Genomic DNA, 13,489 nt, shown 5'->3' with positions numbered 1-13,489 from the left:
ACACCACGGGGATTTCCTCCCAGGCACTGTCTCTCAAGGTAAGCTGAGTTGCACCCTGTTTGGGTGGGCCCCCGCCCCAAGTTTCAGTTGGCTGGAAGAGGAAGATGCTGTGGGAAGATCTGTCCTCTGGGATGCACTCTGGCTGGGGATCCAGGAGGGGTGACATAAGGATGGACCCAGGGTCAGTCGATCCTGTGTTGGGCTAATGAGAGAGACTGTCCCCAACCCTCTGGGTAGTTGGGTGTTGGCTTTGTTAGTTTCTCTAAATTAAGCATAAATATTTTTATAAGTCTTTGCTACATATGATAGAAAAATAGCAAGTCTCTAGCACTTTCGGATGTTCTGTCCAAGAGGACAAGATTTAGCCTTTAGTTTAAGTGCTAAGTAAGTGAAATATATTAACATCTTTTTGTAGCACCTTTCCCATCCTGGGACTGTGACAGAGATTGCTTACTACCCTTCTCAGTATCCATTCTCCCATTTTTCTTTACTAAGAGAACCCTGATTTTTTTTCTATCAGGTACAGAGGACCAGCTGAAGGACTACATTTCCCAGTTAGCCTTTGCAACCAGGGGTAGCCAGCCAGATATAAGTGGAAATTATTGGGTAAAGTTTCCAGGAAAACTCCTTTAAAGAATAAGCAGAAGTTATTGGGTAAAGTTTCCAGGAAAGTGCCTTCAAAGGGACTGAATGAGCTAGAAGGTGCCCCTAATCTTCCTGCCTGGAGCACAGACACGATGGCTGGAGATCCAGCAGCTATACTGGACTGTAAAGAGACCCTGAGAGTAAAACCCAGCACTAAAGATGGCAGAGACATGAAAGGAGACCAGGGACCTGGTGACTCTGTGTAGCCATCATGCCAGCCCTGAACTGCCTCTTCCTATAAAAATGAAACTCCAGCACACATACACACAATCCTGTACACGTGGGCCCAGCCCAGGCTTCCATGTCGCCTTTGTCTAGGGCCTCGCAGACAGCTACTCAAAGAGTAGGAACCCAAATAGAAACTTCTGGGTCCGAGAGCACCTCACGTGGTCCCTCCCAATCTCAGCGGGTTCCAACAGGGCCCTGACTCCCGAGAGAGGACGATGTAGTTGTTCTCCGGAGACAAACCGCCTGGGTTAACCCGGGCTCTGCTGCCTACGAGCCTCCATACCTGGGACGAGCTACTTAACCTTTCTGTGCCTCAGTTTCTTCGTCTATATTATAGATGCTACAAAACAGAATTGATGACGACACCTCATAAGGGCCATTCCGAGGACTGAACAAATTAATAGACATAAAGCATATGGATCAGTGTAATCTCTCAAAAAATATTAGCTACCCTCATCATGATCACGCCTCCCAAGTCCTCCCCAAAAAGAGGAAAGGCACGAGCCCTGGCCAGGGAGCCCACCCCTCCACACGGGCCACTGGGGAGCAGTCCTGGAGGGGCCCCAGGCATCCCCGTGGCTGCCAGGGTGGGAGGAGGGTGTCCCTGCACAGCTGGGGCAGCTGGACTGGGGTCGGGGCGGGACCTGAGCGCCTTCTCTTTCTGCCGGTGAAGCTGCAGGGTCTCCGCCGCCTCCTCCTCCTGCCACAGCTTCTCCTGCAGCCGCGGCATCTTCTCTCGCTTGGACTCCAGGAGCCCCCTCTGCTCTTGCTCGAGTCCTTGGGCCACCGCCTCTTCCGAGGCCTTCAGTGCAGCCTCTGAGAGCTGCTCTGGGGGAGCCGCAGGCTGTGTAGATCGCCTGCCAAGGGTGGAAGCAGCATTTCACTAGGTTTACTATCCACCCACCTTTCGGCACTAGGATTTATACAGATACAGAACAGCACATACGGAACCCTAACAGAGGGCCCAGGGTCAGGAATCGTAAGTGCAAATCACTGTACCCAAGGGCGGGCAGCAAGGCTACCCTCTCGAAGACACAGGCAGCATTCGTTCTATAGGACAAGCCCCACGGTGGCTGTCAAAGGCCCCGAGAGCCTGGGGATGAGGGTGCCCGTAGGAGGCTCTCAGGGCATCTGGTGGGTTGTGGCCTGAGTGAGCACCCAAGCTGTGGCTCAAGGGCTGGCGGCAGCAGGAAGAGAGCAGAGCTCTGTCCCTCATGGACTCCTCCCCAGAGTGGCTCATGGCCCTGTTTCCGACTCCCTACCAGGGCTCTCCCTGCTACTTGAGGCTCAAGGCCAGCAGTTTGGGAAGTCCCCAGAGGCTGCTCTCTGACTCTCAAACTGAACAGAGGCCAGTGTGTATGAGCCAGCGGGAGAAGCAGCAGCAGCTGCTGCTAGGAGTTCGCTGCTAGAACTCCTAGCCCTGAGACCTAGAACAGTCCATGGAGGCCCAGGAATGGGAAACCGTCCTCCCCACTCTGCCAAGGGAGCCGGGCAGGAGACCCTTCCCTAAGCCAAAGACAGGAGCAAGAGCACAACCAGATGCCAGGCTCCATATCTCCCCGATGATGCCACAACTTCATCTGCTTAGAGTGAATTCACTGTTTGGAAATGTGTAAAAGAAATTCTAACCTGGATGCATAAGGCGGGTGGTAAGATAAGGAACACTGGTATCGGTTAAAGAGATGTCTATAATGAAGGCTGTTATGTTGCTTGTATTCTGGTTCTTAAAGGAGATACCCAAAGAGAAACCCCAAGAACATTTTAAGCAACGAAAGCATAAGCGGGATAAAGTGTTTTGCCTCCCAGAGCGGCTTTCCTAAAGACCAGGACATGCTGGCATTCCCAGGTCCCTAAATCTTACATCAGAAATTGGTCTGGCCACCCAACCACCATCTTCTCTCACGGTGCTCCAGCTGCGGCAGGCCTGGCACGGTGGCCCAGTGGACCCCAACGGCATATGGGCGTGGTCCAATCAAGGACAAGAGGGGCCAGAGCCCAAGAGGGGAGCCAGTCCCCCGTCCACCGCTGGGGATGTAAAACTCCCTCCTCCCTCAGCTCCCACACTGCAGGAGACAGAAGGCAGCGGGCGGGCGGGATCAAATTAGAAGAGCAGAAGTAAACAAGGGCTCTGGAATTCCATTTCAGCCCCTTGAGGCCAGAGAGAGAAGGAAGACACAAAAGGCTTCTGCTATCTCTGAAATATCATTAAGATCTTTCCTAAAATCATGACTCAGACCAGAAGCAGTCTTGAGTCCTGCCTTCAGTTCTCTTCTGCTCCCAAGCCCGTCTCCCCGCTTCCAATTCCCAGCTTCCTCTCAGTCCCCTGTCCCAGCCCGACTGATGCAGATGTAAGACATGCATCAAGACACCTCCTCTGAGAATACCGCCCTCGGAAAGAGCCTCCCCCCGCAGCTCTCAGCCTCATCAACCCTCCAACTCATTTCCAGCCTGAGCTGAAATCATCTTTTTTCCCTGAGATGGTACCTTTTAATGTCTCTCTCCCCTGTGGGCTACGTAGCTGTGTGGAGCCCTGGGGACAGATGCTGCGGAGAGATGGGGCATCAGCCGGCGTGCCCGTGTGTGCCCAGGCTGCACGCACCACTGAGCCTGCCTGCACGTCTGGCACACAGGCAAATGGGGCTGCTTTTCAGTGGGCCTCTCCTCCGTGTCCCTGTTTTAAAGATCGAGTGTCCCAAACTCCCAGCTTAGGTCCGAGGCGGTCAAACAGTGAGCCTGAAAGATCTATGAGATAACTGGGCAGTTGAAGACTCCAGAGGAAGAGGCAGGTCCGATTTCTAGGCCACTCCTCAGGTATCAGCATCAGTGAGACACAGTTTGCAACAGTTAGTGGCCAAGAAGAGGCTCAGTCAGAGCGTCGTCCTTTCAGACGGGCCACTGAGTTACTCTGAGCCGTATGAGGGAAAGCAAAGAGAGAAGGCGGGCAGGGAGGGAGGAGAGGGAGGCGGATATGATACCCATGGCCCTGAAATGGCCAGGGTACCACTAAAACTCAGATCACTATCAGGGATCTTGTCTCCGCTCACTTTCAACCCAGTTGTTTTCATTCATTTACCCTCTCTCTATACACACCTCATGAAAGATGCTGGGATGACAAACGGAAGGGTATCCTTGTTTCCCAGACCCAGGCCTCTGGCCACAAAGCACGCACAGCGGTGGCTGCTTGCTAGCCCTCCCTGCACTCCCTGACCTGCCCTTTGCTCTGAACTCCTCCTGATTCAGCTTGACAATATCTATGCAGGAGACAGGCTCTACTAATCATGCTTTTTATTTTCTGTATTTCATGATGTTATGGCATCTGAAAAAGCTGGCTGGTCAAGGAGAGGGTGCCCCCTCCCAGATCAGCCAATCCTTAGAGACAGCAAAGGAAGTATGCCTTTCACATGCAAACCAACCAATCCCTACACCCCCTACCATCTCCTGATCTATTTCCCACGCCCAAAATCACCCAGGGCCAGGCACCAGGTAACTAGAGACCAGGCCCAGAGCCCTCCAAAATTATTCCAACTTTCCACCCCTCCACTCGCTCAGGGTACTTACCCTGTCTCGCCCATTGCTTCCCACGAGAACCCCAATGAAGACTCTGGGTTATGCTCTTCCTTCTCGCCTCTTCGGCCTCCTGGCCAAGCCTGGTCCTTCCCCACGTGGCCCCACCCGGCGTGGCATGCCCTCTTCTCTCTGGAAATATAAGGAACAAATTCTTCTTTCAGTGGCATGGGCCTCTCTGTGTTGTCACTCAGTCACCTTCACAAATGAAAATCCCATGGATACAAATGAGGCACAGACACAGAGCCACTCCCCACGAATCCCAGAAAATCAATCCATTCTTAACGTAGCTGTAAAGATCAATAACAAGGAAGTTATGGAGCCTGAGAAGACTTAGGAAAGGAACAGCAGACATTTCCTAAGGGCGCTGTGTAAACTGAAACTGTGTGGTCCAGGAGAGAGCCCCCCAGCAGGGGCAGCCTCACTGGGATGGGAGGAGAAACACAAAGGAAGGGGACGGACTCATCAGCCCAGGCAGCCAGGAGGAGCCTCACTGGCCAGCTTCTCTGCCAGAAGCCCTGGGAAAATGCCCTCTGACCTCTGCCCAGAGGGTCCTGTTTCTGAACCCCACTCACCTCCTGTCCTCATCAAAAGCACCCTGATCTGGCTGCCCACAGCCACCCAGGGGACCTGGGAAAGCTGTGTCATTCCTCAGGGGCAGAGCTGTCACTGTGGGATATATCACCACCTGAAAAACGGGCTACCCCTTCCCTACATCACTCCTGCAGCGCTACAGCGATGACAGGAGATCGTGCACTCACGTGCCCCGCCAGCTCTCGGTGACGCTTCCTGCGAGTAATCAGGGCATGAACCTGTCTCTGCCCAACAGTCAGCCCGAATCCTGAGGACGCTTCATCCTCTTGTACTGCTCAGCTCACAGACAGGAAAACCTGTATCACCCTGACACCCGTTTCTCTCCATGCAGAGAAAAGGCACGGTGGCTACAGAGCAAGAGTCAGAAGTCGACGGCTCGGGCGACTAGAGGGCTCGGGTCCTAATTCTGCAACCGACTGGCGACGTGACCTTGGGCAAATCACTTCACCTCCCTGAACCTCAGGTTCCTGATCTCTAAAAGCGGTGAGAAAGGGGAGGAGAGCGGAAAGGTTTCTAAGTTTTAGACGTGCTTGGTGCAAGAGCACAGCTGAGCTTGGAACCCAGGCACTAAAGATATATACTGTGTCCTGGATAATTCCATTCATCTGAAGCTAGAGAACTGGAAAAACGAATCTATGGGACAGAAGCTAGAATAGCGGTGACCTAGGGCAGGTGGACTGAGAGGAAAGGGGCCTGAGGAAACTTTCAGGAGGGATGGGAATGTTCTGCTAATGATCTGGGTGGTTGTGATATGGTGTATACGTATGTAAACACTCACTGACTTGGACATTTCAGATGTATGTACTTTCGTGTATATAAATACCTCAATAATTTTTTCAAAGAAAAACATGCTTGGTAGAGGGGAAAACACGCTTTACCAGGTTTCTGCTAATGACCCAGGAGATACCCTCCCCCCACCCCTCGCTTCCAGCTTCGTACCCCAGGTGCTGACCAGGGGAGCCCCGGGGGCTGCTTAGGGGTCAAGGTTGCACGCGGAACCAAGGGTTCGCTCACTCTCCCCCCACTCCACTCCTTGAGCCGGAGCCAGAGCATCCCCTCCCCACCATCCAAGACCAGATGGGCACTGAAGCAATCCACACACAGTGCAGGGCAGTGACAGATGTGAAAACTGGCCCTTACGCCTCTGGCGAGACTGGCAGGGTGGGGCCGACCGCCATCTTCTCCTTGGGCCCCTCGGCCTCATCCTGCCCAGGGCCCGGCCCCTCAGCCTGGGAGCACTGCTCCTCGCCCCTCTCGTGGGCGGCAGGTGGGCTTGGGATCTCCTCCCTTGACAGCAACAAGGAAGCAACTGTGTTAAAGCCAGAGGAAGGTGAGAGGCTCCAGGTGTACCCCATTCAGGGTCAAAGGTCTGTGATGGGGACAAAGGAGGCAGCGGCCCTGGCAAGACCTGTGGTTTCCCTGTCTCAGGTCTCAGATCCCAGCTCCCCTCCCTGCCTCTCCCCGAGCAGTTTACACTGAAGGACCAGATATTCGCGTCCCAGGTGGGATGCAGAATGGTTATGGCACCCAGGAGAGGCTCTGCACACAGCAGAGTTCCGCGGATGCTGCCAACTAAACACGGCTGCTACGCAGCCTCCCCCAGTGACTCATTCCAACCAGATGAGCTCTAAGACCAGCGTCTTTCTCTTGCCAGGGGAACAAACTAGCAAGTCTACACCGGCTCTGGAGCAGGCTAGGGAGTGAAGGTCCTTTCAGCTGGCCTCAGGGAAGCCCTGGGCCCCGCACCCAGCAGGGCTCCCCACAGGCTTGCTGAGTGACTAGCAGTGGGATGCCTGCTGGGAAGGAGGGGGCTGGCAGGTGGGGACCGGGGGAAATGGGCCCCCTGGCAGGAACAGCCTAGTCCAGGGTGACAGCAGTCTCTGCCCCGGCCCCTGGCAGGAGGGCAGCTGGGTCAGAAGACATACTTGCTAGTTCCAGAGTTTCTAAGCTCCCCTAATCAGACTGTGCACCCCGACTTTAGCTGTAGGCCAAGGACGAGGAAGAGGCAGATTTCCTAACTCTCCAGCTTGTGTGAAACACTCAGCAGAAATGTCTGTGCGGATGCTTAGGCTGCAACCCCGCCCCCTGCTCTCCCCACCTCTCCAAGCCCGCCACGCCCACCCTGGGAGGCTTCCAGCCCACCCTTACCTCTGCAGGGAACCAGGGGGTGTGGGGCTGCCTGCAGAGCCCTCCCCAGGCTCCTCTGCCCCCTTCTGTTCCAGCTGCTCCTCCAGGGGCTGCGGGGGCCCTTCATCCGTGGCCTGGCTGTGAAGGGGACTCTGGAGCCGCTCCCCATGCAGAAGAGGAGGAGATAACCTGGGCAGAGCAGCAGAGTCAGGACCTCCACTCGGACAGCGGCAGGAGAACTGGGGAGTGGAGTACGGGGACCGAGGTCCATGCCTCCTGCGGGCTGGACCTCAGCCGGGGCCCCACCTCCATGGAGAGCCCACGGAGGCCAAAGCAGCCAGAAAAGCAGGACGAAGGAACTCCCTCCGGAGCTCTCCCTTTGCCTGGACTACACTCAGCCTTCCCAGGTCCCTGGGCTGCATTTGCTTGGCCCAGGAGTGAGAGCTGGGTACACTCACAGGTGTATGCATTCCTGCCATCACTGGGGCTGGGGAGAGTGTGTGTGTGTGTGTTGGGGGCGGGGGGTGATGATGGAAGAACTGAGCAGAAAAGAGGGAGAAAAAGAGAAGCCAGACTCCAACGGTCAGACTATAGGCAATGCAGGAAGCTGCAGCTTCAAGTAAGAATGCTGATAGCTTTTCAGGGTCCAAAGAGTATCACGACCACCCGCTTCCCCTTCCAGGGTGGCAGCCCTTCTCTTATCATGGGCTCAGGCCTGAGAAGCTGGAAGCTCCTGTCTCTCACTCTCTCTCTCTCTCTCTCTCTCTCACTCTCTCTCTCTCTCTCTCTCTCACTCACTCACACACACACACACACACACACACACAGCCACGGCCATTTCTGATGTGGTAAGACCTGGCTCGGAGCTCTGAGCTGCACTACCGACCCTCTAACATGGTCCCCCGGACCTCGAGCAGGCTATCCAGCCCTGGCCCACGAGCAGGGACACACAAGGCTTCATCCAATCTGATGAAAAGGACAGAGCCTTGTCCCCACAATGGTGCTATGGGCACAAAGTACTCCCATATGCTCCAGCAGTACCTCCCACTCCTGACTTGGTTTGCGTACACACACACATACGCACACGCACATGCACACGCACACACGCAGACTTTGCAAGGCCATCCAGTCAGTTCACCATCTGCCTTCAGGCAGGAGCACACTGAGGTACGTAGACCAAAGCCAGGAATTCTGCCCAAGTCCACGCCATCCCAAAGCCCCTGAGGGTGGCCTCCCACGCACTATACCTCTCCGAGCCTCTGGACTTCTTGCTCTGCAGCTCATCTTGGCTGGACTGGCTGGCATCCTTGTCTTCTCTCCCCAACCTCTGGGCCTGTAGGCAAGTAGCAGTGGAAAGTGTATACTTTGGGGGTTGGGGGGTCTGCATTGGGTCCTTTAATCCTCCAACTGACTCTCATGCCAGGAGGAAGCACTGAGAGGTGGCTCTTGGTGAGTGAGGACCACTCGGGATGCAGAAGAGAAGGTCGCCTACTGCACAGTGAAGGCCCTGGGGCTTTGGCTAAGCCCCCAGGCTCACAGCTGCTCCCAAGGGCCAGCCTTGCTGGCCTGGGGAGGATGAGTCAGACACTAAAGCCACCGCAGGCAGAGGCAGAGGCTGAAGCAGAACACATAAGAAAAAGAAAATCCTGCCTTCTGCAGTTGGAAACCCTTCACTGCCAGTTGTACAAAGCGGAGCCATCCATGAACACCCCAGATCCACAGAGGCCCCAGACCACCAGTGCCAGTGATAATCGGGGACGCTCAAATTAAGCGAACAAGACTGGGCACAGCAGACAAGCGCGTCAAAGAGGAAGGACCCTGGAGACATGGAGACTTGGTGAAATGACAGAGAGCTGTACTCCAGACGAGAAGGGCACTGTGTGGGCACCTGAAGGGAGGAAGACGGGGCGCTCCTCTGCTCCCCCGACACCCAGGTCCCATCAGTAGACAATGATGCCCCCTTCCCAGTCAGGGATTTTACCAGCCAGGCAGCGCAAAACAAAAAAGAAAGCCAACCCCAAATCTCATTTTAAAGCTTAGGCGTCTAGGCAAATTTAGCAAGCTGGTGAAAAAGGACTATTCTTGATGCATTCACATATTTTCTGCAGGGGTGAGGTCACGCGGGGAGAGTAGGGCAGTCAGCCTGGACTCACCCCTCTGTTCTAGCACCTCCTCCACTACGAAACGGGATAGCAAACCAGCGCTCACAGGGCTTCTGGTGAAGATTAAATGAGATCACGTACAGAAAGCCCGACTCCGGCCCAAAAGAAGGCATAATGCCACAAGTACGAGCTCTCCTCATACCCCCTCTCCTCTTCCCCAGCCTGAGGAAAAACAAAACACAGAAGAAACCAGCTTTGCCAGTGCCAGTCCCCATCCTAGGACCTGCACTCCTTCTGTCACACTGACAGGAGCCCTGTCTGTTCCGGGACACGAGGGTTAACAGGAGACGTGGGGCAGGAGACAGACAGCTCACTCCATCTTCCCCAGTAGGGCTCCGGCCGGGCTGGCACACCTCCGTGTCCCCAGCCCCATGCCCCCAGCCCCCCACACCTCTCCACTGGCAGCCTCAGCCCCGGCAGCTGTGGCCGACTCTGCCATCTGGATGGGTCTGAACTATAAGCCAGCTCCCCCAGATTACATGAAAAATAGCAATGCTGCCTGGGAGTGCCTCCTGGTGCCCGCAGCAGAAGGGCTCCCTGCCAGCGCTGCCACTCCTAATCGCATCAGCCGGGCAGAGACCGCAGACAATGGCGGGGCGGGCCGCCCTTCTCCCACCCCACCTCCTTCCCTTCCAGAGCTCAACTCACAACTTGTCTTCCCTACAATTCACAACGAGCTCAGCAGACAGCTCCCCCTCTCTTTTCAAGGAAAAACAAAAACAAAAACAATCACACAGGCCAATCTATTTCACAGACTAAAATACAAGATGGGTAACAAAGTGCAGTGATTGTAATTAATATCGGCGGACGGAGCCCTGAATCAGAAAGGACAAACTACAGACAAGGCCTGTCTATTTCCTTCTTATTTCACCTTCCATACTTCTGCTAGAAACTCAACTAGCCCCCAGCTACAGAATAAGGGACACCTTGGGTAAGTACGCAGACAGAGGTATTTTGAGCAGAGTTTTTACCTGCTCCCTAGACATTTTTGCCCGAGAAAGGGAGTCAAAGGAACCAGACAAAGAAATCAGGCATATCGGCACTCTTCAGAAAGGGGAGACACAAGCACATTCTAAGCCTCCGGCCTAAGACTGCTCAAAACACCACTTCCCCAACCTAAACTTAGCTCCGGGGTTTTGTTTTTTGTTTATGATGCAGTCCTCAGTTTAATAAATCCCAGTAAGTCACAGTGCATTCATAAAGCAGAATGCTATGCAACCAATAAGAGGAGTAGGGCAGACCTGAAATAGCACAGAAATCAGTTAAGGGTCTATTCTCGAATTTGAAGAGCATATTGCCAAGCAGTTTTTAATAGCACAGTTCCAATTTCTGTAGGGGAAAAAAAAGATTAACAAATAGAAAATAAATACATGCTTATATGTGTACAGAAAATTGTCCGGAAAGGCACATGAAAAATGTTAATGGAAACTAACAGTCCCTACCTGCGGGAGGGAGTAAGGCTGCAGGAAGTAGAAGACTTTGACCTTCTGTATTATTTGAAATAACTTTATGGTCATTTTTTGTAACCTATTATAAAATTCATCATGTTTGTAATTCATTATAATCATTATCTTGACCGTGGTGGTGATTTGAAAGGTGTATACATATGGTAAAACTTATCAAATGGTACCATTTATATGTGTCCAGTTTATTTATGTCAATTGGATCTCAATAAAGATGCACAAAAAATGTTTAAGTGAACAAAAATTAATTTAGCTCAGTTCTAAGCTTCTGTGCTGGCCCTGGCCTTGGGAGAGATCCAGAGAATATGGAAAACGGACAAGTGCCCCCCGGAAAGACAAAGGGGACTGTACCTATGGTTCTATCCGTCCCACAAAGAGGCTGCTTCTTGTCCCTCCAGCTCTACCTCCCTGCTCAGCCCCTCCGTGCCCTGAAGTGAGGGGCAGACACAATCCCGCAAAGGGCTCCACGCGGTCAGCCAACCTGAGCGCCCAGCGCTGCCCCACGCTGGTCATGAGATACAGCTTAGGGCCCCCTCTGCCAGGGCGGCTGCCAGAGGGTGCTCATGAGAACCAAATGCAAGCCAGGCCCTGCTACTGCTTTATACCAAGTGGCATGGCCCAAAAAGAGGCTGCTCGCCTCATGAGGTCTTAGGCAGGACCTAGAAATCTGTCTTCTTTAAAGCCCCCCAAGTATTCTAATGCTGGCCAGATTCTGGAGACGGAGCAATGGAAATTCACCTTGCCCGGCCTACTCAGCAAGGTGTCTCTCAAATCACCTGCTCCAAAGCCTTCCTGACAAACACCACCTGGCCTTGTCTGTGCCCTTCAAGGCCTCCAAACCGCAGTGCTGCAGACGGTGGGGACCAAGGTCCAGCAGAACCGAGAAGAACATGTCAGGCACAAATGCAACCGACCTTGTAACTCCATCCTGTCTCAGGACTCGCTTCACTAAGGGCACCCAGGCCTGATTCACATTAAATACCTTGTTTCACCCAAACCAAATGCCCGCTCAGACTTGCAAAGACCACATGTCAGAATCGCTCTCCTCTCAACAACCCTACAGAGGAGGCAAAAATGATCTTGGCTTCAAGCTCCTTAAGGACAGGGTCTGTGTCTGAGCTTACATCTGGCAGGGGAGACAAAGAACCATAAAACAAAAGCAGCAGCACTAAGGGGAGCAAGGGAAGGAACGATAAATCGTGCTTGGAGGAGGTGACGTCAGAGGTGGACCTCCAAGACCAAGAAAGAGCTTGCCGGGACAAAAGGAAAAGCAGCCCAGCGGGCAGAGTGGTGAAGGGGGTGGAGGGTGTGGCCCCAGGGGAACGGCGAGTGGTGGGCACAGCCGGGGCATGGGCGGTGGGCTGAGGATGAGGCTGCAGAGGTTGGATGGGCCAGGTTGGGAAGTGCCTTGAAACCCACACACTACACAGCGCTTTGCACGGGAGCAAGTGGTCGGCCCTCAGTTGCTAAGTGACTGGATAAACAGATAAATATATGGCGGTGGAGGACATGGAATGACTGAATTCACGGCAGCAACAGAGCATGTATGTCGGAAGCCCCATCACAGGCACCGTCAGGGCCTTGCCTTAATGAATCAGAAGGGAGAGAACTCCCAGAAATGCACCCTGGGATGGGCAGGACTCAGCTCTTGATTATCCTCAAAAGTGAGGCTCCAGCCCAGCCCTAGAGAGACTCACCTCCCAGCGGGCTCCATCCAGGACAGGGGAGAGCATGCCCACATCCAGCAGGTGCTCCGAGATCCGGCTGTGGAAACCGAAGTCCTGGAGATGGTAGGGACGGGGAGGTCAGCTCTCCTCTGTCACGCTCAGCGCCCACCAGGGATACAGGGCCTCTCCTCCACCCCCACCTTCCAGAAAGACGCCTACTACATGCCAGGCACTGTACCAAGCACCCCGACAGCTACTCATTAATTTCACCTTCAAAATTAACACTGCGACTGGATGGAAAGGTATGTGGCAAAGCAGGTATGGTAAACTGTTCACTGTAGACTCCAGGTGGTGAGAATGAGGCTATTCGCTGTAAAAGTCTTTTAATTTTTCAGTATGTTTGAAATTTTTCATAATCAAATTACAGGGAAAAAAGTAACCCTATGAGACTGATCCTCTTATCCTTATCTCACAGAGGAAGCAGTTTGAGAGCCCAAGTAATTTATCCAAGGTCATGCATCTGGTAAGCAATAGGGCTGGGGGTCAGAAGTGCCCTGGGCCGACTCCAAAGCCCAAGCTCTTTGTGTGACATGTGCTGCAAAGCATGTCACTTTCCAGCTGTCTCTCCCTCCTGGTGCCCAACCAGGAGGCCAAAGTGCCCAGAAGCCCTGTGGGCAGCTTGGACACCAGGGCCTGCCAGGCTCCACCCAGCTGGTTCCTTCCCCTTCCCATACAGGTGTCCCTCTGGACAATGGGGATGAATTAGGGCCACTTCCTCCACCAGCTTCTCTTTGGGACGGGCAGCAAGTGCCCACACAGGTGCCAGCTCCCCGCAGCCCTTTGGCTGCCGCAGAGCCACGAGCCCGCCCCCTCCGAGCCCAAGATCGTCACTGGGCTAGGTGACGGACGGCTACCTGACAGCACGCTAACAGGGACAGTTCTGTCATCAGCCCTGATAAATGCAGGCGCGCCCAGCCAAGGTCTGGTCCTGCTGTCTGTGGCTTCCTCCACCCACTCCCGTAGAGAAGAAAAATGCCGA

The 13,489-nt window shown here is 53.9% G+C and overlaps 1 protein-coding gene across 10 annotated transcripts in view; it reads right to left on the bottom strand.

Annotated features, from left to right (window-relative positions):
• Positions 1-13,489, bottom strand: part of LOC307191024 (centrosomal protein of 164 kDa-like) — a 69,480-nt gene that overhangs the window by 13,357 nt on the left and 42,634 nt on the right. For 7 of the 10 annotated variants that reach the window (XM_079930617.1, XM_079930611.1, XM_079930609.1 and 4 more), the window contains 5 exons: positions 12,481-12,564; positions 8,406-8,491; positions 7,180-7,347; positions 4,432-4,569; positions 1,518-1,730 (listed from right to left, as the gene is read on the bottom strand). In XM_079930617.1, coding sequence (XP_079786743.1) covers positions 1,518-1,730; positions 4,432-4,569; positions 7,180-7,347; positions 8,406-8,491; positions 12,481-12,564 — 689 coding nt within the window. The remainder of the gene's footprint in view (positions 1-1,517; positions 1,731-4,431; positions 4,570-7,179; positions 7,348-8,405; positions 8,492-12,480; positions 12,565-13,489) is intronic. The other 3 variants (XM_079930616.1, XM_079930615.1, XM_079930614.1) reach the window with 3 other exon arrangements.

This window comes from Stenella coeruleoalba (assembly GCF_951394435.1).
Source record: "Stenella coeruleoalba genome assembly, chromosome: 8".
Classification (NCBI taxonomy): Eukaryota; Metazoa; Chordata; class Mammalia; order Artiodactyla; family Delphinidae; genus Stenella; species Stenella coeruleoalba.
Note: the sequence above shows the minus strand (reverse complement) of the source record. Positions and strands in the feature narration are given on the sequence as shown.